General features: G+C 36.3%; 1 protein-coding gene across 6 annotated transcripts in view; it reads right to left on the bottom strand.

The window, feature by feature from the left end:
* The window catches only part of rsh (radish), a 148,596-nt gene that overhangs the window by 48,237 nt on the left and 72,406 nt on the right, over nucleotides 1–27,953 (bottom strand). Inside the window, exons 1-3 of one of the 6 annotated variants that reach the window (XM_069050789.1) lie at nucleotides 3,246–3,368; nucleotides 2,653–2,806; nucleotides 703–2,411 (exon numbers count right to left, since the gene is read on the bottom strand). In XM_069050789.1, the coding sequence (XP_068906890.1) occupies nucleotides 703–2,411; nucleotides 2,653–2,690 (1,747 nt within the window). In that variant the 5' untranslated portion in view covers nucleotides 2,691–2,806; nucleotides 3,246–3,368. Of the gene's footprint in view, nucleotides 1–702; nucleotides 2,412–2,652; nucleotides 2,810–3,245; nucleotides 3,375–27,953 lie in introns of those variants that run through there. The other 5 variants (XM_069050792.1, XM_069050791.1, XM_069050790.1 and 2 more) reach the window with 5 other exon arrangements.

The following is a 27,953-nucleotide window of genomic DNA, read 5'->3' as shown; positions in this document are numbered from 1 at the left end:
GCAGGAGCTAGAAGAGGGCGTCAGCGGCCACTCCCGTCATTTAAAAACCGACAAATTTACAAACTGTCAGTGGATGTTTTAAAAGTTTTGTCCGAGTGCATGCAGGAAAAGACCACGACGTCGACGTCCACGTGCTGCGGATGCCACGGCACCACTGAGGCAGCGTCGGGGCGCTTTAGCCCCACCTCCCGATCGATTACCAACTGTGTTATCACAAATATTACTGAGATGCCGGCGCGCACATTGAATTTGGGCCTTGCTGCCACCTAATGAATTTATACGGCGTCATTACGACCGCCCGAGGAAGTGGTCTCTGTTATCACAAACGAAACGATTATCTCACCAGCGGTTCTATGAATAATTACCGACAACAGTTCACGGCGAACACTAGCGTTCGTTTTTCACAGATCATGGAATAAATTATCGTGTGTTGCATGAATTTCCCCTCCAGTCTGGAGAGAATATGAATTTTCTTATCTAAATCCCTGCGGAAGTATCGCGCGATATTCTGAACGCGACGAGGATAAAAGTAATGTAGGAGGTTAATTTGGAAGGGGTCGCGCTGATAAGTCTACTTGAAATTTGAAAGCGGGGCGAAATCCTGGTCTGCAAGCAACAGGTCAGCTAAAACAGTATGTTAGCTACCGAACATTATCAGATAGAGAATTAATTAAACATCTGGCGGGACGATAAAACCCTTACCTGTTTGTGTACTGGAGTCGAAAAACGTGCTGGAAGTTTCGACAGTCATGGACGCGATAGTACCGTCGAGTATTTGCGCGCTGGAGTCTCTCCTCCCTCTGTATCTCTGGCAGTCGTCGCTCTGCGAGCTTTGTCTCCTGAAATTTCTGCAGCGGATCATCTCTTCGGTCGTCGACTGTCTGCGGAAGCCTCTGGCGATCAGGATCTCTTCGGTAGTGGATTGCCGACGGATGGTCGGTCTGTAGTTTTCGGTGGGGGGAGGAACGGGCCTGTTGGATGGGCTGGGATCTCTGCTGGAGCAGCTGGAACTGTCCGGCGAACGGTGTCCCGGACCTCTGGCGACGCTCGTGGACTGTCTTCGTAAACGTCCACGTCTGGTGGTGCGTCTAACCGGACTAATATCTCTTTCACCGGATCGATCCGGGCTCAAATGTGAACGTGAGTCTCGTCGACTACGTGAAGCCGAGTCGGGACTGAGTGAATCGCGACGAGCTTTTCGTCCTGTGTCGTCAACGTCAGGACTTAACGCCGTGGGCTGCGATCCTCTGCGACTCCAACCTCCGGGCGGCAAACAGCTTTCGTCGTAAGCCGTGTTTTGCCGCTGCAACCTGGAAAGCTTGCTGCTTCTTTCGGGACTAGCGTGACTCCTAGAATCTCGCCGTCCCAAACGGCCACATTGCGTGGTCGAATCTCTTCTCGTGGCTAGGAGAGGATGGGTGGGAGTGGTCGCTTGGACGGTAGGCGAGGTCGCCGGTGGAGTAACGCTGGAAGTGATGATGGTCGGGGGAGGAAGAGCTTGGGTACTGGTTTCGGCGGTGACGGAAGGTGCGGTAGTGGAAGCAACGCTCTGGGTGGTGATTTGGGCTACGATCGGTGTGGAATCTGACGCTGTCGAAGAAGTGGAAGGTCTTTGTTCTTGTCTGTAATAAGGTGTGTCATTAATTGTTCGTGAATCCCTGCGCTTCTTTTGCGCAGCGACTATTTTAGGGGGTGGTGGCGTGATTATTGTTGTAGAATCGCGTCTGCCGCTCCGTCCGCTTTCGCCGGAGCCCCTTCTCGAGGCCCCGTGTGAATGTGAGACGGAATCTCGCCTACCGCTCTTGCTCGACTCTCCACTGCCCCTCCTCGGCGAGGTGCTCGCAGTTACCATCGTCGTGGTCGTGGTCGTGTTCGACTCCCGACGCTGCCACAACTTAGCGACCTCCGATCTGAAATCTGAAATGGCAGTGTGATGCGAGTCCCGCCTGGATTTCGAGCCCATGCTTCTGATGCCGGAGTCAGCGCTAGATTCTCTTCTTTTCCGACCGGTCGTGATGCTCGGGGTGGGTCCAGCCTCGGTGGTGGATTGCCGGCCCCACGGAAGCGACCGCGCCAGATCGGCCAGCGTCTCCCTCCTGCACAGCTGCTTTTGCCGAGTCTTCGTCGATCCTCCCCATTCGCGCAGAATGTCGGTGAGTTGGGCCAGGGAGCTCCGGCGGCGGCGAGTCGTGCCCGACGTCGGGGGCGACGTCTCCTGCGTCTCCGTCGGCGGCGATATGCTGCAGATCTGGGTGGCGGAATCCCTCCGGCCGCCCAGTCTCTGCCTGATCGTGGACTCTTCGACTTGCTCGCGCACCAGGTCGTCCCATCCGTTGCCCCCCTGCCATACTAAGCCGACTTGGTGGGACAGGATCGGAAGGTTGCAGACGAAGCAGATGGCCGTCATTGTCCTGCAAAACAAAATTCGACGGTCATTTCGCGAACCGGTTTGATTTTTGGTGCGTCGTCATGAACGATTGGGTGGCAATGAGTGCTGGGTGCAGAGTTCTCTAGCTGCTGCAGCGGTGCATTTGAGCATGCTAGTGGCAGTTATTTATGAAGAATGAAAGCGTGGCCCCAGATGACCCGAGGCGTCGCTAGCCCCGGGCCGGGAGGTTTGTTACGGGACCCTAAATGTGTGCGAGTGCGGACCTGTAGTGGCGCAGGCGCGGCGAAGGTAGCTGCGCCATGGCTCATTCTGGCCCCGGACTCTGACAGACCCTACCGGCCCCTGGACTTGTCGAGGGGGCGACGCTCCACGCTGCTCCTCTCGGGGATGGTCCGGTCCTGCCTCACCTCCACCTGCCTGCTAACACCAAACACTTACTACGCCGGTCGGTCTAGTACTACACAATCATTTTGACACAACATATCAATCACATATAAATTAAATGGGAACTAATCGACATAATCACAATTCCCTGGAAGACAATTAGAGTCTAGTTTCGTCGTAACAGAACGACCATCAACAACAGTCGCCGGTTCTAGTTCAGTACTCTGTTCGAACTGGCACAAAGCTCTCTCAGAAAAAGTCAGGGCCTTCGGCGGCAATTCAAAATATTCTAGACCTGGTGGTCGTTTCTCTAGCCGACTCGCAACAAAGCTCGACGGACGCCGTTTCTGCGGGAAAACTTGAAGCGCGTTTCCGTTCCAGACAGACAGTAACAGGTGGTTTGAGCGTAAGTAGTTTGAAAGTTTGGCGGTATTCGAAAAGGTGCGCCCTAGACATAAATGAATGCACGTACTGGGGTCATGCAAGACTCACTTATCTAGCACCAACTATAGCATAGTAGCGAAAGCTCGAAATATTTAAGCACCAAAGCTGTGCAGGACTATAGCGTACTGTAACACCGGCATTCGGTATCGCGGTCGACGTTATACTGGGCACCGACAGAAAGCGTAAACGGCGTCGGCGCCCACTTTCCGACGCCGATGACGTCAGGATTGATTTGGTCCGGGCGCAGGCGACATCTGGGGACCTACCAATAACGTAAAGCTCTCACCTGTGTCTGCAGGTGCAAGTATCAATCACACAGAAACACACTTTCATGCTACACGCATTCTGCTCCGCTAAATATAAGCTTTTATCGCATTATCTCCTATTAGGCTGATTTAATTAAGTTTAATTTTCATTAATTTTCTACCAGGATAATTGTGTATCATTCTGTTGTAGCGGAGCGATCTAAATTATTTATGCCGCGTAAGCAATTTTGCTAAAACGTCAAACTTAATTCTCATTTCATTTCGATTTTTCCTCGGGACACGAAAATTTTGCAAGCTGACACTGTAACTTCCTTTTTATCATTAGAACACACGCGTCTCGCTGTCAGATGAACGAAGTTGCAATTTGTCAAAATGCAACGATCAAAGAATTTAGAAACCCGCCGCAACATCTAGAGATTAAAAATAGTTCAATTAAAAGTTCGAGAATTTCCAGCTTTGTAGCGGTTACATCATCATAAGAAGCCTGAAATGCAAAGGAACGTAAATAAGCGAAACACATTTAGTTTCTTAATTAAATCGGAATTTTGGAGTTTCGTTGCGACCTAGATTTATGTTCCGTTTCAATTATTCGGTGGTGTCAGTAATTGAAATAAAATGTTATCTGTTCCCTTTTGTGTATTATTCATGAGCGTGTCCTTCGATATCAATAAGACATCGAATTCCATAAATTTCAAATTGAAGATGTTTGCCAATACACATCACGTACTCATTGTTTCTAAAACAATTTGGAGAGATTTGAGGACGCATTTTCTCGTTTCATCTTGAAATTTGATGTACAACAGTGGAGTAACTGAACGCCCCTAAAGTACACGTATTGATTTATAAAAAGCCTTGTCAGGAAAATGCAAAAAGCGTAACATAATGCCTGATCTGTTTGCAACATGACTAAAATGAACTTTTGCTCACTCGACACGAACTAGTGATTTTTACTTTTTACAGTCGCCGATTTTATGGATTTTATTAGAGCCGACCTTTTAGCTAAATATTACGATCCTCCCGGCGCATCCACCATTTCAATATCAGAACACGCAGCTGTCATTAACATGTTTTAATTCGCGAGTTTTTATCATCAAAGGTCACGTCAAGAAATTACAATGAAATTATACCACCGACCATGTTCGTAATTTATAGCCAAGAAAATGACAAATGTAAAGAAAAAATCCCAGGAGAATTGACATGTAAGTAGGGGAACTCAGGGCAGGATCTTAACCAGTGGTCCTTTGTTATAGTATTGCCGTTATAACTTTTTATCTGCTCCGCCCACTAAAATTGACCAATCAGAATCAAAGCCAGATTTAATCTGTACAACTTTTCATCACATTTGCCACGTAAAAAAGTTAAGGTTAGAATTTTGCTGTCAAGTCCACAATTATTGTTTTAGGTTCTAAAAAATAAAATGTCATTAAGACAATTTGAATGTCAGAAATTTTTACTGTGTAAATCAGATCATCTTAACAACCTATTTGATTGGTAACTAAGAAAATGAAATGGGCGGGGCAGATAAAATGTTACGTTGTCCTTAGTATAGTTGGTGGCACCCTTTCGTTTCTCAAAATGTGTATTTTTTACATGAACGCTTAGAGCTAAAATTACTTGTAGCTTTTTACAATAGCATAACATGTTTAAAGCAAGGATGTCGAGGCGTGTTGTACTTCTCCGAGCTCTCAATAAGTCAATATCTCGGCATGAATACATTATACATTTGCACTCCACTGGATGACACATAATAGCATAGAGAGCATACATCTTACTGTTTTCACCTGAACTTCCACTACACATACAACAACTCCACGTCCAAATATGTATTCATTTGAAATTCGAGTACGGTAGGTTGGCCAACGCTACGAATGCGTCGGTGGCCACGATAAGCAAAAATTACCCTGTCCCAATATGCCGCTCTGCTCCGAGCTCCCATAGTACGAAAACAAGAAGTTTTGTAAAACTGACAACATTTTTATATCGTGTAGATTGTTAAAAAAGTCGATTTTTTATATTAAATTACCATGTTATTTAATCCGATTAATTATTATGCGCATGGGGTTTCAATTTTTTTATCAAATAATTTATTCAATTATTCTTAAATTTCAATAGGTCAGGTCAGTAGCTGTAATTTATAATTTAAAAATTAATTTAATTTATGCAACTCACACGTTTTGGGTTTATAAAATTTTATTTCAGTTTTAAATGAAAATTTTATCGCGTGACTTCAACATCGTCTGCCATGGAGATATGATATTACACAAAAATGTATTCATCATTAAATAGCTACATAAAATGTTGCTGTAACATTGCAAAGTTTATTTTTATTTTGTGATTCTGAACATTTGTTCTGTGCCCAAGTGCTCGCATCGGATAAAATGAGTGCACGGGAAAATTTGTATTTTTCGTTTGAAAATTAAATAACAACTACAATTTTCTAAAATAGCTTTAAAGCAATCAAAACAGCAATTTTGGATAACTCGTTAATGTATTGTAATTAATAACGCATCAATGGGAGAGTGTACATCTGATTCTTATGAAAATAATTTTTTTATTATACCTGCATCAGAATCGCCGTTTTAAGCACACCTGAGCGTGCGAAAACAGGCGATTCAAGCACGCCGAGCTTTAAAGGTTGCTTAGGTAACAACAAATTCACCTACATTTTGAACAATGATAAATAAACATTTATAGAAAATTTATGATAGCAACGAAACAACAACAATTGATCATTTCTATATCAACCATTAATGACACAGATTACTTTGAAAAAGGTACTTCAATTTACTTTCTTTATTATAATTTTCAGATTGTAGTCCAGGTATAATAAAAAATAGCGTATGATACACGTTTATAAGGGCCTTTAAAGCACTTGCGACGTTAAAAGCACTCCGCTACGCGTCGTGCTCTTAAACTCGTCGCGCGTGCTTTAAAGGCTTCCTTATAAACTTGTATCATAATATACTATTTTAGGCACCCTTAATGAAAACAGTAATTTTACGTACTCACAAGTGGACGAAAAGTAACTCTTTTTCGGACGCACTTTTTCGGACGCTGACCGTGGCGCCACATCTGTTTAGTTTAGTAAGTTAGCAACGAAACCAACAAAACCGATAGGTAATTGTTCTGTCACCATAAATTATGTAAGTAAGTAATTGTATTGGAAATAGTAAATTTCTAGTTTTGTTTGCAAGCTAAGTAATAACAAATATGTGCTATAAAAATTGTTAATATGTATTAATAAATTTATCTATTTGAAAAAGGTAGATACAAAATAAATTTGTAACTTTTCCAATGATGTCTTTTGCTTTGTAGTTCGGCGGTTGCCTAAAAAATGTCATGTTGCCAAAAAGTACCTTTTGTCCTCGGCTGCGCCTCGGCCAGAAAACTCAGACTCGGATGAGAAAGATGCACTTTTTGGCTTTGATGTACAAATAATTACTGTCGTACAGATGGGGAATTTACGTTGGACGCTCTAATACACTAGTAGACTCTTGAAAAAATTGTTATTTGTTTAAAAACAAGATAAAGTGACAAATTAATTGTTGGAATATTTGTCTACTCTATACTCCCCAGAGAAAATATTTTGTTTGTTGATATTATGTCATGTGTACGCCTATTATTGTTTTTTTTTTATGAGAGACGACATGAAAATCATTCCATTGTACATCAGTAGAGTTTAATACTCGTTTTAATAAACAATGGAATGTCAGATATTTGATGGTAATAAACCGGGCACTGCTTATATTTAAAAAAACAAAATACAGCAAAGCGTGCTTTCAATCGATGCAATGCAAATATTTCCTATAAAGCTTCATTAAAACCTTCGAATAGTTTTTGTGTGGGGCGGCAAAAAATTTAACGGTTTCATTGTCTCTTTGGCGGCACAAACTTTTATGTTATGCGTCTTATTTAGACAATTTTGATAAAATATCTCCGTACAATCTCGGCATTATAAAGACGTAATCTAGAAAGGTGGGTTCCACGGATTTCTAAGCGTCGGAGTCAAACAAAGCGACTAATCCTTATTTCCTAGCATCCGGAAAATTTCCTGTTCAAGATCTTTCGTGCCCTTAAAGTGGAAAGATCGCAAGCTAAAATATCTGAAAAATAATTTTGTGCCGATCGCTTGTTCATTCGGATTTATTTTTCCGTCCGTCGTTAGAGACGACGATCGAGGCCTGTGTACCATCAAATTTCCTACGTAAACCTTTGAACAAATACAAACACAGGATACAAAGCTTTTATCGAAACTGCGGTCTAAAAGCCAAACAATGACTGTATTGTGTCTGCAGTTTAACTGGAATTAAAATTAATTATAGAGATGGGCGAAAGCGCACTTCGATCGCCTCTAATGAAGCTTCGACTGGGTGCTTTTATCACTGGCCGAAATTTTTAAGTAATACGAGTTTAATTCTCTTTACCGCATACGATCGCAAATATTAAAAAACGCTGTATTTTAATAAAACAGAATGGTATTTTATACTCCGGAAAAATTGGGTATTAAATATTCATCATAATGAATCCTTTTGTTAGCCGGTTGCTATAGGCATCAGAAGCAGAGGAACCGGTAGAACCAAATATTAAGTTGTCATTGTGAGGTGGTATTAATATAATCTCCTTTACAATCAGCTAGAATGACGTGAATATTGGAATATTTCACAGGCCGAATTAATTACTTCGGCGAGCAACCCCATCGTTGGTTTTTTCCCAAAGATAAATCAATTAAATTCGGTATTGTCGTTAATGCGTTTGCATTTTCCGAATTATCGCAATTTTGACCCCGGATTTAATCTATCGAAAATGATTGTTTACGCGACCACATTCACCCCGAATGACCTACTTCAGAAATTCTTGATATTAGATTATTGTGTATCGGAAATTCAAAGAATTTTCCACGGTGATCGTTTAAAAATTCGAACAATTTTACAGTTTCTGATTTCAGATGCCTGAAATTCAATTGAATACCGCTGTATTTAATTAGAGACGACGATTTCATTGTATTGGCGGAATCTTGCCTGTTATTAGCATCATCAGTCGTGTTATTACATTTATTTGTTTGTGACGGTGGCTGTTGGTGGATGTAATCGGAGAACCGGTGGTGGAGGGTTTTCGATTTGAGCTTAAGCCGTCCCTCTAAAAAATTTAAACTAGGAAAACATTCAAATGCTCTTCGCAAAATACTAAAATCTGATTGAGGCTTGTAGAAAATCGACATAGTGCTCGAACCTCGCGGTATAAATTATTCATAAGGATACCCAAAACATTATCTGCCAGTTTCGATGGCATACGCTAAAGTCTTTTAAAATATCGGGATAACTAATCGCTCAGGTAATCAATATTGCACAACCTTAATGAAAAGAAAACATTTTCAGATAAGCCCTTTGTTTATGTTAGCACCGTAAACCTGAATACTTTAAAGTGCTCCAAAATGGAACTTTTAGCCCTCTTGTTTACTTAAATTTCAAAACATTGCCGACATGTTTTCATAATTACACAAACAATCAGTACTTTTCAGCTGAATTTTGAAACAGTTGTTTTCTTTCAAAATCAAGAACTTGCACCTTTTTCCGAGCAGTAATTGTTTAACGATTTTTTGCGAAAAAGTTTGTTTGTTTTAATAACGGACAGGTGGCTGGTGGCTCATCGGGGACTTTAAACATTCCCATAGGATCAGCCGTTTAGAGTGATTCCTAACGCTTCTGTTGTTGCACGAATCGCCACCAAACAAATTGTCTTCGTATTTACTTTGTCTTTCAATTACTCTCTGAACTTGTGTCGACGATATTCAAGGCAAGGCTCTACCTAGAGATAAATAAATCCAGAATTACGCACCATTAAAACAAATAGATATTGTTCAGAGAATTGTAGAGAATACAGTAAGTACAATTTTCTAAATAATTTAGCGTTACTGGATTTACTATTCGAGTTATGTTATAAAATGTAAACTTTTTTACATAAAGAATCTAGTCTCGTTAAAGTGGTCGTACTTTGTATCTTATAGATACTAAAACAGTTTTGCCTCTGAGTTCCGTTTCTCCAAGAGAGTTTGTAAAAGAATTTAAAAGCTGTTAAAATATTCTCGCTAACGCAGCGCACTAAAAATATTTTAAAATTAAAAGCATATGCACAATATTTTAACATGAGAAAAATATTCTTGTTGCACTCTTTAGCTTTAATTTTGATCGTTACAATATAAGTTTATTAAACGTAAATATTTTATTGTTTCTTTTATTTCAAATATTTTGTGCTCAACTGCACATTTGAATATGTAAAATTAAGATAATAAAAGATGAAAGGTATAGGAGCGTGATTCATCGTTTATTGTCCTTGACAGTGAAATTTAAGGGTCTTCATTTTATTTATTTGTCAACACCAATGTGTTTACTGTAATATTGTTGAAGTAGCGTGATGAAATTTTGTTTGTGCAGTTGAAATGCAGCTCTTGTGAATTGTTGTCCTGATGCAACATCACACCTCGTTTCAGTTTCCCCTTTTTCCTTGATAGCGTGCTCTGCTAATTTTGACATTAACGCTCCTCTGTTACGTTCTGTGGCAACTAGTCAATTGTCAATCAAAAGCGCTTCACCAGAAAACTGTCAGGGTAATTGCCGAAGTGGTTGCACGAAATTTTAGAGCTGTTAGTAAACCTTTGTGCCTCCACTCCATTCTTTGGTGTTTTTAGTCTGGTCTATTTTTGGTTGTCTCAGAATTCACTTGTCAAATATCTTTCCCATTTAGTGCACTCCTTGGACAATAAATTGTTTTTAATTAATCTAATCCATTGTGCAAAATGTTTTCTCACTAGTACAATTCTCCTATAAATTTCGATGTAATCCGTTTATCCTGTAGAACCATCTTGAATCAAACTAATGTTTACTTGTGTCACAAGAGTTCTCAGGTGTCTTGCACCTCTCCCTATAGCAAAAGATCCTCTGCTTAAAACCTCTTCATTAGTTTCTAATTACTCCAGATATTTTCCATTTTTATTTAATGTAACAATATGACAAAAAATATCACCCAATTGCGCTTTTCTACTGATTATTTAATAGTTATTTAGGTAACGAGCATGGTAGTCAAGGAGTAAGAATGTGAAAAGAGACTTTCATAACGCGTTGTACACGCTATTTTTTTGCATATCGTTGTAAGTTGAGAAATTTGGCCTAAAAGGATTTATCAAAAAAAGTAGGTATGCTTTGACAATCATCTCCAAGGAGATGGAATAAAATGATGCGAAAAAGTAGTACTGTCACTACGATTTTTCGTTTAAAAAAGTGCTATTTTCATTACGATATTACTTTTGATATTTAGATGGGTGTAGAAAATCCTACTTTCTGTGACGCTTGTAAAAAACATTAATTTTGCAATGAGAATTAGAGAGGTGGGTGATTCCAGCATCAATTCAACATGTTTGTTCAAAGTAACAAGTTAGTTAAATGTAATTAATTTAGCAATGTTGTACAATAATATAATACACACACGGTTACAGACGAAGTTCAGAGATACGTATTTGGTAGGTATTTGATAATTAAATTAATTAGTATTTTATTATTAAATTAATTTGTATTCTATTATTAATTCAGTAATTAAAATTATTTCATTTAAATGTAATTTAATTGCTATCATGGTGTTATTTATTTATTATATTGAAATGTCAATTTTCTGTTAAAATATAAGAACAAAAGGAAACATCTGTTTATGATGTATTTTTTTTAAACAATTACCTCTGACAAAATGTTCAATTCGAGTGTCGCCATTTAATTCATTTTGCCATAAAAATTGTTATGATGATATAGATTTAAGGTGACATTTACGTGTTGCCTGATTTTTATGAGTACTTACACATGTGCAAAAAATATCAACTCGAGTTTGTATTATATGTATTATAAAAGAAACAAATAAATGTCACACGAAAAAGAACAATAAAGAATGCTAGCCTGGCCTATAAATAATTGTTAGGCTGCGGTGCATTTTTATGGTTTATTAATCGCTTTGTGTTTCACATTTTTATTTTTAGAAAATCTCACGAAATTTATTTATAGTTTACACTGTTGTACTAAATCAATTAATCTAGATGCGTAGGCGTTATTCACGTGCAAATAATTTTCACTTATAGGTAATCTCTTGTCAATATTTCCTTTCCACCCTCAAAAAATCGGAACCTCCATAACCTAAACGCCACATGAAGCACGTTTCCGTTGTTTGGATTAAGGGAAATGCCATCACAACCCTTTACTTCCATGGTAGACGTCATTTTTCGCTACGGACAACGCAAATATGTCCTAAGTCCTAAGAGTACAAGATAAAAAAAAGAAAGGCCGTAAGGGCTACAAGAGAAAGTAAAGAGAAGAAAGGATAATGAAATTACGAAAATTATTATTTATTAAAATGAAGGTTATGTTTAAGAAAATGGACAGAGCTGAAAAAGAAGAGATAAGCAAGAGCTTTATTTGAATTTTAAAAGAAAATTTAAAATAATGCACAAGCCGAAAGGTATCAAAAAATAAATTATGAAATAAATTTTATGTACACGAAATGAGCACAACTCGATGTAACTGATGTGGGATTTGTTCAGTCTCCCAAACTGAAACCAGTTTTAATTAAAAATGAAAGAAAACATTGAAAACGTATACAGTAAAACCTCCCTTAACAGAGACCTCTAGTTAGCGGACACCGCCAGACAACGGACATTTTTGTAAACGTAATAACTAATAACTATGTACATATTACCTTTGCCCATCTCCCATTAACAGACACCTCCTCAGACCGGGCAGTTAAAGATCCCATTAATGTTCGTTGTTGAGAAGTTTCATTGTAATTTAATTTCGTGCAAGTACACTTATAATTTATTTTTGATGCGAGTTAAGAATATTTTAGCGCATGAAAAGCATTTGTGTAATTACACCGATAAAATAAATAATAAAATGCTTTTGAAATTTGCGAGTGGAAGTAAATAGGAACCACTTAGAGCATCTAATTAATATTACATAGTTGAAAATGACTTTTTACGAAATTAATTCTGTGTGTTGAGGCAATTAAAAGTCTTCAAATAATTAAAAGATGCTTCAGGAGAAAGGGAGCGGTTAAAAAACATATCGATTTTAGGGTGGTCGTAATGAAGCTTGTGTAATTGAAAATGCGGTGGCCTAACATGTTCATTAATGTTCAACAATGTTATACGTTTGCTAACAGAACTATAAAGGGATTAGCAACTGTCCAGTATACCTGACCTGAAGCGATTTTCCCAAATTCACCCTTTAGAGACGTTTAAAACACATTAGTGTAACGCTCGGCGAACATTTGATGAATTATTTTTTCAAACGGCCTGTAATTAAAAGGTGGTGTCTAATTTTTCCTCATCACCATGTGCTAACGAACGCGGTTCCAAATGGAAGCGCCGCCCTCCGTGAAGAGGGTTTCAACGAGATGTGAATTTTTTCTTCTGAGGGGATTTAAAATATCGTCCGAATATAAAATGTGTGGATTTGTCCGATATAATCGGCAATGTGTTGATGGGCGATAAAACGTACAAATTCCTCTCAATGTCCCTAAAATTAGAGAGAAGTTGAATATTCGCAGGGATTACTCTCAAAGGCTTTGAGAACAATGGCACCGTAATAACATACATGAATATGAGCGATCTATTATGTTATGTTGCTTTGTTTAAAGTGCGCCAGTTTCAGGTTACGTTACTACGCTTTATTAAACAGATTGTTCGAAAAATGTCGAATTTTGTTTGCGCCGTGATCAAAAGAAAAAAGCCGAAGCGGTTTTTCAGGACAAAGTTGCTTTGTTTTCTTGTGGGCTTAGTTCGAGGAGATCGTGAGTTAATATTGCCCGAAGGAAGCTACCGCGAGATCTGCCTCCACTGTATTCCTTCATAATAAGATTATATCTTATTCGCATCACAAAGAGCAGGTGAGGAAGGTTACCAAAGTAAACAATCCGATAACTCAGACTGGATGTGATATGGCAACATCAAAATGCGAACATGTTACTATATAGTGAGCCCTCTGGACAAATTCAATTAAGCGTCTCCGTGGCTCCCGTTATTGGTTGCTGGGATTTAATGCTTCCTAATTATGTCGCTTCTGTGTACTCGACACCTACGACAGGTGTTTATTCTATTGCGTTCAGTTAATTGCAACTGCACTGCCAAAACAAAGAAAAACTTTTTCGATCACAGGGATCCTTTAAATAAGTATTTGGATTCCTTTGAAGAGGCCGCCTAATTTAAATAGCAAACTTCTCCCAGCTAATAAGTTTGCTTCAAAGCTTCGCCAAATGAGTCCTATCGTTTCAAAACACTAATTTGTTTTCGCGGAACGGTTATCAAAACAAACTTTTTTCAGTTATTTACTTTTTTCTCGTTAAATTTATAAAAAAAAACTAACCGTATACAAATTCACTTCGCAACTACAATTCGATAAACCAAGAAAACCAAAAATATCTTCCTCAAAGTAGCTCGTGATGCGGATACGGTGACTTAAATAATAAATCCACTGACGTCTTGTTGTGCAGAGCAGTCAGCAACAACAGCAGGATTATTCCATTTAAGTTCTAACTTTGCTTAGTTAGTAGATGAGTTAATATTCGGTTATTTAAGTTTTGAACGTAGACATCTAGAATTTGCAAATCTTTACTTTGTTGATACTCGTTGATAGTCATGTTGTTATACAGGATATTTCCCAAGTGATAATGAGCCCGGCGGAATTGAAAATGCAACCCACAATACATTTACGAAGTTAACGTGGATATTTGTTTCGTAAATTTTGACATAAACGTCATCCGCTTGGTCAAATGAAATTGTGAAAAAATGAGGAGTTTATGGGAAAATGTTTATTGTGGAGGAAGCGCAGAAGCATTTTATTACATTCGCTACAAATCAGGATTATGTCTGTTTTCTCATCATTCGAATACATTTTTAATTGTCGTATTTTAATTTTTTCGTAAATGTCAGTTGTGATAAACACAATTGTTTGAAGCAAAGCCATCATGGATTCATAATTTCATTTTAAAACAATATTTAAATAGCCACGTTAACTTTGGAGATGTATTGTGGGTTGCATTTTCAATTCAGTCAGGCTTATTATCACTCAGTAAAATACAATACAATTCTTTTAATTTTGTTCTAAGCCCAAGAGGTCGACTGATTTAAATTTCAAACAAATAGAATCCATTCTGAAACACCTAGTACTTAATTTTTATTTATTAAATAAATGAGTTCGGGTGGTCCTGTAATAGAATGCTTAGCTCGAAGCGGTTATATGCAAATGGTTTCTTATAAATATTTAAAAGTTTCGTCCATAAATTTCCCAAAATGAATATATGCAGCAAATGTCGTGACACACATAATTTATGAAGATAATTTTCGCAAAATCAAGTTTCGAATTTTCGTCATATTCAACAGGCTGAAGGGAAGGATTTTAATTAAACATATAATCGAGAACCAGAAACGAGGATTATAACGATACTTATCAGGAAGAGATAATTTACATTTAGATTTTGAGGCGAACTGAAAAGCGACAAAATAACTGTATTAAAAGTTACTACGAAATCTTCAGTATATAAACATTTTAACAAAATTGATCCTTAAATTAATAATATTTGCCGCAAAGAAACCCAAGTTCGAATTATAATAATGTATTATTCAAAACATTTTGAAGTTTCGTTGTCGTTGTCGATTGATTTAGCAGCAGAAACTTGAAAGTGGCTGGGACATGTTTACCTTTCAATTTCTTAACCAACTTAACCGAAACTGAAAGTTGACTTTGTGGGAATATTTAGTATCATTTTGGATTCTTATAAATTAATTTTCTCACTTACTTACGACGGCGTTTTAATTTTCATAGGGTTGAAACTGGAAAAAACCCGACTAATTAAAAAATTAATTTGCTACAGGAAGTATTCTTGAATAAACTTTAATACAAAGCTAAACACTTAGAGCAGTTTGTAGATCAGGTGGGATGAGTGCATCTGCAGAAAATACAAATTTCTTGATGTGGTGAATTATGAAGAAAATTTGAGTACGATTGGAAAGAGAAAATATTCAGAAAATTCACCCAATATGTATCAAACTGTGGAATGGAAGGATTCAAGTTTGAAAAGTGAAATCTATAAACCTTTGATATAAAAATTTCTCGGCACAATAAAACTTCCCAATGTTTTTATACGAGCACAGAAAAACATATTGCGTTGTTTTAGAGATCATATACGTCAATTTTGTCGAAGTTCAAGGGTTCGAATCCCTTTTGAATGTCAAAAAGCTGAGCTTTGGAAGACGTTCTGTGTAAACAGCACGGTTTGCCGTAGAAAAGATAAGTACATACATTAACATTTCATTGTGTTCGATTGCCAAAAAATACAATATTGTAAAAATAAAGTCAATTTACGAGAGAAACGAAGTCCTCACGTTTTAAATTCAACATGCGTCACAATCACATAATCAGAGTTTGACTGCTAGAATAATTTCGCCAGAGAGGTATGAATTATTTAACAGATTACACGAAATATGAAAGCGATGGAAAAAATAGAGGTCAAGCCGCCGCCGCCACCACTTGGTAGTTGGAGAACTAATAATCATAATATTGAGTAATCGAATTTACCCCTAAATCTGAATTATTCAAAACTTGCGTAATTGGTTTGAGAAGTTTGCTGAGCAATTTTGATGTAGTGATCCACGAGAAATATTTGACTCAACCAGGATGATGTGGCATGTTGGACAAAATAATTTAATTTGGGGCAATATCAGCGAAATTACATGTTCCAATTAAATTCCAATTGGAGACATTTATTTTAACGATTATAATTAGCGACAAAATTGGATAAGTGCATTTTTGCTTTTAAATACAAAACAGCATGTTTGCAGGGGCTCGTTAAGAACATCACTCTTTCCCAAAGGATGTTGACAAGATAATGACAAAAACATTTTAATGCAAATGCCATTCCAACAAAACAGTTAAGTTGAAGAGCCACTCTGCTGACATTTTACAGTTCTAATGGATTAAATTACAAATTGTCAACTAATTAAATCTATTTCCTGTTTGAGGAACAACTAGACTGGCGGAAAAGTGAGCGTCGATGTTTGTTGTGTTTTTCTTAAGATAATTCAGTTGCTGCGAATAGACGGACGAGCCACCTAAATAGAATATCGATAATTAGGGCGTACATGGGCAAGAGAGCAGTTTGTGTGGTCGCAGACGGATGGCAGAGGGATCAGAGGTCGCTTATTGACTCCCAAGAGATTGGAGGCCCAGAAACAAACGCGCTGACACGGATAAAACTGCAAGAATCAATAAAAGCAATTTATATCATTCTATTTGCCATAGCATGCACCCCTCACCACTTATTGTTGACAGCTGAGACCCGTGCCTCCTTATTCTTTCATTTCACCATTTCAATTCCATAAAGAGGCTCTCCGGTTCTTTTTTTTAAATTCGAAGGCGAACACGTGAAAGGTATCAATTTTTTCCAGATTGGACGGAAATTAAATTTGGAAAAATCTGCGTGTGATGTGAGGAATCGATCAGGGCCGATTTACAAAAAGAGTCGTGTTTGTCATGGGATTCGTTTAAGCCCTCGCCCTTATTTTATTGTTATGATGGGGTCACGAGCAAAACTTTATTTATAGGCAACGGAGCCTGCATATAGATCGTTGAGATGAAAACATCAATTCTCATCAATATAAAAGACGGGAATTTTGTATTTTATTGTTAGTTTTTATCTCGTTATTCACTTTCCTACTGTCATTTTGACAGATGACGGGGTGCTAAGTCGTTCATTTTATTTCAAGACATGTGCCTTTCAAGGAACAACGTATTTGCAACATCTACTTCAATCATATGGAAATATACACACCGACGAAGAAATACCATCACATTAAATTAATAATAATATAATGTCCCTTAATCCCTGAGGTGATTATTATTAAACTTCACCCTTCACCTTCACTTTAGTCCCTAGGTACCAAATATAACGGGCCTTCAAATATTTAGAGCAACCTATGGAAATTCAATTGTTTGCAACATTTTTCCAGCGTAGAAAATGACACAAAAAACGACTGACATTTTAACGAAATAAAATTAGGTTAGAAAATATTTTTAATTTTTGTGGTGCATTCTCCCTATTCCACCTCCACGGGATATGAAAATATGAAATTGGGAAAGAGCTTACTATGTAACCTGTGTAACTCTGGAGAGTAATTGGTTACCTACAAAAATTACTTTACACTGTTAACAGAATTAGAATGTCGCCTACGCCTATTCTAAATATATATTTATTTGAAGGCCCGATACCTACTATTATGTAACATGTATTTAATATTAGATTATACCATTAAGAGTAGAGTGAGTCTTTTTGTGCTGAGCCCAGAGATTGAAGACCGAGACGAAGTAGAGGTCACAATTGGGCGACGCAGGAAACTAGTTTCTCAGATCCATATTTCAAGAGTTTCCTGGATAAAGGCGACCGATTAAATTAAGAGTATGCGTTATGTGAGAATTGGTTGCAGCATCGAAGTAAGTGAAAAAGTAGATTTTACGATTCGAAATATCAAGTTGTTTGCACGTGTGTGCACAGAATGTTCATATTTCAGTTTCCCGTCGGCACAAATCCCACCGGCTTCTATTGTATTTCAAACTGTCAAACTCAAGCAAGCAGAAAATCATTTTAACCATCATACACTCCAGAGCAGCGAAAACAGTGATAAATAATTAAAATTTGAACATGACAAGTAGACGCTCGTTTTAAAGCAAGCTGGGGAAGAGTGAGATCAGCGTCACCAGTTCCATTATTGAATCAAATTATATCATTGCTGGCTTATATTAGGCAAATATCGCAGACGGTTTATGAATTTTCTTGGGAGTTTTATGTCTGAAAATTCTGTACGAAACTTTGATTAAATACCTGAGCAAATCAGACGATTCGTTGCCTTGATGTATCGAGTGCTAAAGGCAAATTTAATCACGGACCCCGCATTATAAATTTTCCTTCATATTGAAATTCATTTTCTGTTAATACATAGTTGACAGGCTCTCACGAGTCGGCAGTTTGCACAAGCTGAATGTAAATGAACAGCTTTGTGAAAACTCGTGGATGTCTACCTTGTATACCCACCTTTATTCAAAAGATACCATTGACTCTATTAAGAACCACGGCTTATTTCTCTCGGTCACTCCATCAAAGAGTCTCGGTCTTCTTCAGATTCCTCCATTTACCTAATTAGATCATAAATTTCAACGGGAGCCATCAATTCTCTAGAGTTGGAAAAGGACAAGCATTTTTCAAATTACCTAAATGTTCTTAAAGATCGGCAACTTGGAAATGTTTACTTAAATAACACGCTTTAAAAGAACGAAATGTAATAATCGACAATCTTGATGCCGGTTCAGATGAATGCTTCCGCATTTATAAATAACGAGAAACAGGACTCGAAGTTAAATCAATGTTTTACAACTGTGAGCTTTCACGAGTACAATTCGATAAGAATAATTACGAAATATTCCTCAATGTTAAATATTTTTCAACATCATACAAATACAATCAGTCTTAATTTTTGTCACAAAAATATATGCTACTCTTGAGTACCAAGCAAATCCTGCAAAATAACAATCGATAAAATCCCAAGAAACTGTGGACAAGTTTGCTAACTGCTTGGATGAAGTACTTATGTCAAATATAGTCGAGGAAAACACTACTTTCTTTAGTTTTTAATAGACGTTCCTTCAGAAAAGTGAATAACATCACAAACAATTCTCAAGTCCAACATAAATATTCTCAACTTTGCCATCAAAAATCTAAGTTTATTTTGACGTTATTATTGAGTGCAAATTTACACTGACGCTTTCTGTTTACAACAGGTCTTTCTTTTGTTTAGAGGAACTATCAGCCGTTTTCGTTATTTACTTTATAAAATATTTTTGAATCCTTGAGAACTTTTTATTGACAAATAGAAGGGTAAGTTGTTTCTTGTTTGAAACAGGGTTTCCAGCTCGAATCTTTCATTGCAACCAGCTTGACATGTTTTCCTCAGTTTATTGTTCACAATATCGCCAGTTATAAACGGAAGTGATATAAGATGTCCAGAGCTTTGGACAAGATGAATCATGGCATAGATTTTCTTAAGCTTTCAACATGTGGTTTATGTTCTAGTTTTGTCAACCTTTTATGTTATTAACAAAAAAAGATGGTGACCAGCTAGTTTTAAAGTGTTGAAGTAAATGTGAATAATAGATAAGCATTTCGAATGTCAAAATCTCAAGGATTAATACTTGGTCATTATGACATAATATAAATCCATTCAGCTATGTCGAAGGATTAGGAAACAGTAGGGTTGATGTTAGTAATAAGTTGGTGCAATACGATTTAATTACTAGGGATGCAATTAGAACTGAGCTATGACATATCAAGCGCTATTCCCTTTGTACCATAGTGTACAAAGGGATAGCGCACGACGTACTTGCTCCAATACTGTTACAGGTCAGAACTGTTTAATAGCTATTTATTATACAAGTGTCTTATAGGGCAAATAAGTCACGAAAGAAATGTTTAGCCACGAGAGCTTGCTAATGGCTAATGTTTCTTGAGTGACTTATTTGCTGTTAAGGCACGAGAGTAATACATAGTTTTATCCAACACCTTCTGTAACAGTTCTTATTCTTTTTGATATTCAATAAACTGTTCAATTCTCTCTAAACCCATTAATTATAAAAACAGTTTAATTATGGGTTCATAAGTCCACTAGTGTTTTATACACCTCATAATATGTTCAAAATCGGCATTATTATGACTTCATAATAAACAGGTGTTGGATAAAAAAATTAAATAGTGAAAACGTGGTCTTAAACGATTATTATTGTATTGCCTTTTTTATATTGAACTACATTTCATATAAATTTATATGCATATCCCTGTAGAATATAGAGTAGAGAATTTCTAACGATTCCATTTTGCCAAATATTGATTTTACCTATAAATGTATATTTTTTGATGGTAAATTTTTGCTAAGAATAACATTATAACTATGGAAGAAGAGAGTTTTCCCCATTCCATTTTGATGTAATTATAGTAATTTACATTTCTCTGTGGTTATTTTTTTTACTAAGGGTGATATTATACATTGGAAAGAAGAAGTTTTTTTAACCATCCCCATTAATGGTCGATATCTGTAAAGAAATAAGTGGAATTGGAAAAACATCAGGAATTTAATAAATAACCTACAAGGGTTTTCGAAACACAATTTAAAATAATGTGTAGCCAGATATCTCCTAAATTGTTTACTTGTTCAGTTGTAAAAGAAATATTTGGTGCATTGGTCGAAGCAGAAAAGAATTTCTTTCAGGAAAATTATAGAATTCACATGGAATTTCATTAATATCAAACCGTATAACAATAGATTGGATTGTTTATACTCTGTTTACCGATCAAACATATTCTCGTTAAAAGAAACTGGAATATGATGGAAATTTTTATGATGTTATTGACTGGTTGAGAATTAACGGGGAATCGTCTTGACTAAACGCGACTAGTGTCTACTTTTAATTATCCAAAAGACTTTATTTTTTAAGAGAAAATTTGGACTTTAATTAAATAATACAAAAATAAAAAATTGTTAGTACACCATTGAAGAACCACTGAATTTGATCTAAAATAGCTACGGACATTGATGGTTTAGAAATGAGGATTTAATAAAAGTGTTTGGGTGGTTTTATAGTCAATTTTATGGCGGTATTTAATACCGTTTATTCTGTTTTATCTTTTCACTAACCGGAAATGTTGTTTTATTCACCGGGGCAATATCCCGAACTCTCGTAAAAACTTCAAGTATCAGATCTTTTTCGAAGCTCTTGTTACGAATCACATTGCTTTGATTTGTGTTTCTGCACCTACATTAAATAAAATATAAAAATTCATTCAGAAATAGAGATTTATAATTATTCACCTGCATTAAATGTTACCGTTTTAATTATACGAATATTTAACTGCACCACCATTAACAAATATATAGTCGTTTTCTGCATCAATATTATGCTTTTAAAGTAGGAACTTTTTCACAATGTAAAATAGTGGTATATTATGATATAACGAGATTATAATGAAAGCTATTAATACATGAGTATGACATTTACGATACGAGGCATAATAATTCACGCGAGTGTATCAATAGCCATTATATCCGAGTTGCATACTTTAGTTTGACTTCAGTCAAACGTCATAGCTGACAAAAATGTTTTTCTTCAAACGTCCGTAAAATATCACATTGCACTGCTGCATTGATAATGCTAAAGTGTCACTTCATTGTCATGGCATCTAACGAGCTGACCAGCGTCCGTCAAGTTATTATCTCCGCTGAGGAGCGTCCGTGAAGTTATTATCTCCGCTGAGGGCGTCCGTGAAGTTATTATCTTCGCTGACGAGCGGCTGTAAAGTAAACTAGCACTTAGCTAGTTTCATTTGAAATTCCTACCTGGTTTCTTAACATGTCTTAAATAATTTGTTATAAAGGTTTGAAGAAAAAATATGAAAAAAGTATGTTATTCCAAAAATTAATGCATTAATTAATGTTCTAAAAACCATCACAAAGTCCGGGTAAAATATGGCCTCTTGACATAGAGGTGCCAGAGAAAGTTTTCCTTTAAAACCGTCTCCTCCATCTTCTGTACTGAACGAAACGACCATACGAATTAATCACAATAAGTGTTCAAAGTGGCCGCAGTTATTGTCAACACAACACTGAAAGCGGCCACGAAATGATTCTTCCACTTCTTCCGGAAATATTCTGTGCGTAAAGGTTTAGTTGTACCAATTGAGACCGAATATACCAAGTCTATCATCTACCCCCACAAAAAGAAGTCACACGGAGTTAGGCCTGGCGATCTAGTAGGTCACGCTTCAGGACCATTTCGTTCCATCCATCGTGCAGGAAAATTTACAATTATCGAATTTCTTACAATGACATGGTGCATCATTATGTTAGTATCACATGTTTGCACGAATTTCTAGAGGCAATTCTTATATTAACCGCAAGAGCACGTTATTTAAGAAAAGAAATATTCTTTTCTGTTTATCCGCTGTGGAATAATGTTTACATAAATATGATATGTGAGAGTTCAGTTATTGATTAAATTTAACTGGGACACGTTGGGGCATGTTCTCGGTTGGGAGTCGACGTTTTCAAATTTTAAAAATCTGATCATCAAAGATAAATTAATTTTAAGTGTAGAATAACAGAGACTGATGAAATTATGTATGTGTTTTTTTCAACAATACCCCCCGCTTCCGCTGTCAGAATTCAAAGAGAATGTTTTAAGAGATTACAAAAACTCCCTTTGGGTAAGGAAAAGTCTTAGATATTAAATTCAGAAATATTCACCTGGCGCTTTCAGTTTGATCAAAAAAGTGAAATTCCTTTATCACACTTTAACGGTTGTATTATTACGTCAAAACAACATTATTTACACAAGGCAAATTCCTTACAGGGATACCTACATCGAACCACTCGCTTGGAATAACAGTAATTTGGGTCGAGTCGAGCCTTTGATTGTATAAAATTCAGAAAATTTGCATTGTGTACTTCCACCAACAAAACAAGCACGAAATACGACCACCTTCTGATTGTTATAGACAGGTTCGTGGTCGGTAATAATTATGTCTGCTCAGATAACTTCTTCTTTCCACCAACATTCTCCACGAGTTTAAACCAGCACCAGGAAGAACTAATTGGGTCAAGGCAAAACACAACTTCTCCCCGGTTTTGTATGTGTAATTAACGTTAACGAAACAATACTTGCATCGCGGTGGAGTTGAGTTCCTTTCCAAGATCTTCCAGTTGAATACGCATGTCGGGACCTCAATCTGCGTCGATTTCAATACCCATCCTTCAGCACGCAGAGGCTTAGATTTCACGTACGATAATAATTAATCTTGAGATTTATGTCGAAGTTGGGTCGCGTCTGTTTCACCCGACCAAGTGTTGAACCATTGTGGGCGACGAGTCGATAACAGTCCTCCCATTCTATTTTTTATCGGTAATGTGGGAGGAAAAATCACTATAAAATCCAATAAAACTGAAGTATTCATGTGCAGGTTTTGCCAGCTAATAATAAATGAAACAAGAGATTTTTTGCAAAGGCACATTAGCGGCGGTAATAAGAGTGAATAACCCGTCCAAAACAAAGATTTATTTACGGAATAATATGCCTAATTAAATAAACATCGGCCAAAGGAATGTATTTAGTACGTTTTTCCACCACATTATTTTCAGTAGAGATGCTTTTTCATATGAATTGAAGTTTTACGTAGTTCCTTGTCTCCATTTGAAATTCATTTTAGAAACAAACAATAGACATGGTTTTTTTAAATCAAGATCAAACAAACAGGAGGGTAACTCGAGTGAATATAATATAATATCTTCTCATTTGACTATGCAACAAAATTGTACAGCGCAATTATATTTATGTTGCAACGGTATTATGTTATTATGAGTATCTATTCTAACCTGCGCCCACAGTTATTACGATTTTGGTTGTATTTTAACGGACTCCATGTCCACATAAGACGTGAGAAGGCTTATAGACGGTTATTATAAATGATTGTCCCATCGCAGTTGGCCTTGGTGACATATTTGAATGCGCCGGAAGCCTCATAATATGAGTGAGACTAGTATCGCCGATAAGTGGTGATACTGGCGGTAGTGGAAATCTGTCTAATAGTTTGTTTAACGTTGCGTGGTTGGCGGCACATCCAAAATTTGTGTGGTTTTCAACGCCAACTGCGTTTATAATAACCCTGTATAACCTTCATCATAATTAAAATGTCTAATTTACCAATATATGCCTAAATAATAATTATTCAGGGCGATTTGGATTACTAATAATTTTAAAGTAAACCTATCTACAGGGTGACTGACGAAAAACCTTTGACGCTGTATCTTACTTATTCTTTATCCGATTTGAATAAATGACACATCAAATGAAATAGTTCGAAGAACACTTCATTATTATCCTATTCGATATTTTTTTTGACATCTCTTTTTTGACAGACGATAGCCAACTTTTTTTTTTTCAAATTACACTCTATATATTTTTTTATTCGTTCTTATAAAGAATTTTCTTCTGAATATTCTTACATTAAAAGAAAAAACAAAAAATGTATTTTAAATGAAAAAAATTGAAAATCAAAAATCAAGTAATCAAATTTGTAAACAATACAAAATCTATTCTACAAGTAGTTGCTCAAAATTCCCTCAATACTGTTGTAGACACTATCGATACCTTCTAGAAATGCCCACCTTTGCATTCAGTAAAAAATTTCGGGGTTTTTCCTGACATACTCGCACTATCTTTTTTCTTAACTCTTTTTCGGTACCTGGTGGGGTCAAATAAACATTCTCTCGAAAGTTTCGAATGAATATAAAGAAATCCAATAGATTCAAATCTCCAAAAATGCCACACCATAGGTTAACACTAAATCGTCTTTGGACATTTTCTTCCAGAGCAACATTATAATATTATTATTATCAAACTGTTTCGACAAATGAATACTCAGAGCTTACTTAGTCACTTGGAGCATTTAGAACAAACTTCTCTCTTGTTTATTTTGGTCACTTGATTTTTAAATTTTCTACATTTACTCTTTAATTTCTTGACTTTTGTTTCATGAATGGGTATAGTTTTTTGCATTTTTATATTCAGAAGACAAATCTCTACAATACTCAATAAAAAAAAATGTACAGTGCTATTTGAAAAAAAGAAGCTGATGTTCATCTGTCAAAAACTGGACGCAATATATTTTTTTTATTTAGTTGATATTGAAGTGTTTTCAAAATTATTTCATTTGATGTGTCATTTATTCAAATCGGATAAAAAATAAGGAAGATACAGCATCAAAGGTTTTTCGTCAGTCACCCTGTATATCAAATCAATTTCTTATTTTATGCAAGATTTCTCTAATAATATTAAACATTATTTCTTTCTCACTTGTAAATAATTGCACGTTTTTCTAATAAATATATATATTACAAAATTATCTATAAAACAAGGTTTCGTAGATTTTGTTTTGATAAATTTCAACCAATAAAAGTGTTAAAATTGTTAAAATTAGAATATTTAAGAATTGAATTATGATCACCTTTATGATTAATATCAACGAAACATTTTTAATTATTACTGTTAAAAATGATAGAGAAATTTGGTGATAACTGATTTTATTATAACGTTGGCAACATGCAATTTTTAAAGACAGCACAACAGTGACAGTTGACAGGACAGTACACGTGTTTATTGTGATCGTGACACAAAACTATTGACAACTGTCAGTGCTAAAAAGTCTACCAACCGTTAATAGACAAAATATGTAAATCACAGCCTATTCTAATTCCGAATTTATTTGAAGGGACGATATTAGTTATTATTACTATCCATACACTCTCTAGTATAAATTTTACAGAATTGAGTGGTGGACGTTGTGTTTTGCGGAGAAATCTGTCAAAATATCAAAAGTCTATTTTTAAATAAAGCGGAACAATACCTATAAAGCATGTTAATATTATGATTGCAGTAACTCTCAAACATAAAGGGTTACTTGAATGTGCTTGTTCCTGTTCCGACGACAAAGATCAAAGCTGCGTGCTGCCAACCATATAAAGCAAAAACTACTAAAAGGCAACTCTGTCTTACTTTTTATCGTGTTTTTGTTTAGTGGACGGATAGTAGTGAGTTCGACTTTATACGATTTGCAAAAAGGTTTATATGAGAAAGGAATATTTTCTTTTTGCAAAACAATGAATATTGATAGATTTAATGAAAATTAAATGTTGTGCGATGAGTTAGATAATATTCAAAAACGACAAATATAATGAAGAAAACCACCATGTCCCTGTGATTAATATCGACATTGAAAGTTTTTTAATTAGCAATTTAAAAAAAATTACACATATATTTGCCGTTTGCTAGTACATTTAAGATTTGGAAATTGTGGTGTAATGACAAATAATTAAAATTATCGGGTGATCAAGAAGGACTGTTTAACAACGACAAGCCATCAACAACCGAAAGTTACTCCTGTTATACGATTTAAAATACAATTCAGTGTTACCAACTTAAACGGTCCTTCTTGATCACCCCGTACATTCAGACCATCTTTCAAATAATATATCTAAAAAACTGCATTTTTCACAACACATTTCTATATGTTTAATATTAATAACAAAAGTTCCTACATTTGTCCAACAACAGAGACCTATAATGTAATTTTTTCGGATAGATCCATTTGATTCCTTTGTGTGTTGCGTGTCTTTCGCTCGTAGTAGATGCGAATTTTCCCAAGTATTAGTTGCTTTCTTGTAAAGAGACATTTTTACAAGAAAATTGTACCTACCGGAAATATTCTACTAGCTACCTACCAGTATATAATTTAAACTTTCATCTAAGAAAATGAGAAAGAGATTCCATGCCATGAATAAAGACGTCGGGCTATGTTTACAACAAAGTACAGCAATAGTTTTTTTTTAAACGTTATTACTAAGCTGAATTTCCAAAGTAATTTTTTAAATTACACTTCATTTTTTTGGCCCTGTTAAAAGAACAATATAAATTTCGTGTTTGTGCAGACTACGTCAATAATTATTTCATATCCGGCTCTCAGTAGGGTTTATCGATTGTCAAAACATTTGTCAAAAACACCTTTTCACACTTTCCCAGCACTGAAAATCGTGCACCACGTCTCTGAGAGTTATCTTAAATTTCTTTGAATCATTTTTCAACATGAATTTCCACTTTTCCCCATTTTTCTTTGTTTTCGGGTTGACGTTTGAGCTTGTATAATGAGATTATTGGAAGAAATCTTTTTTGAAACGAAATCCACTTCTAGTCGACGATCATATTACGAATGCGATAATAGAAAGTTAGAGATGGGGGTGCCCTTGGGGAAGAATGAAGACAATTAGTTGGGCTTTATTAAACCGATAGGGTGTAAAGTTTAATTATCAATTAACTACCAAAAGAGGGAGCAAACAGAAAGCGCAGCAGTAGGGTCCAAGTCTGATTTATCGAAGAAGCCCCTTTTATAATAAATACGGTGCATTATTAAATAGTGGAAGCATTGTTGTTTTTGATGGATGCTATTCAGACACGAACGAGTTATTTTTTGCATTTCGATTAAATAGAGAGTCCGTTAATTTCCCGTATTTCGTTTTATCTTTCTAATCGAATGGTTGGCAATGTAATTTTATTTCCGCACTTTAAAAGAAAGCCTCCAACTCGGAGCGTAGCGATAATCGGTGTGGAATATAATGTCGAACAGGAAAAGTGTTCGCTGACGATCAGCCTCGGCTCGGCAAGGGTCGCACTCGACGGGGTTGAGAGCTGGGGTTGCTACATAACACTCCACAGGTAGTTCGCCGCGTTCAGCACGAGACCTTCACCCTCTCACCCTGCTTGGTCTAGTTCGCTATTTTTAACCCAGTTCGCCTCACT

This window comes from Tenebrio molitor, chromosome 6 (assembly GCF_963966145.1).
Source record: "Tenebrio molitor chromosome 6, icTenMoli1.1, whole genome shotgun sequence".
In the NCBI taxonomy this organism is placed as follows: Eukaryota; Metazoa; Arthropoda; class Insecta; order Coleoptera; family Tenebrionidae; genus Tenebrio; species Tenebrio molitor.
The sequence above is the reverse complement of the archived record's forward strand: the minus strand, read 5'-3'. Positions and strand labels throughout refer to the sequence as shown.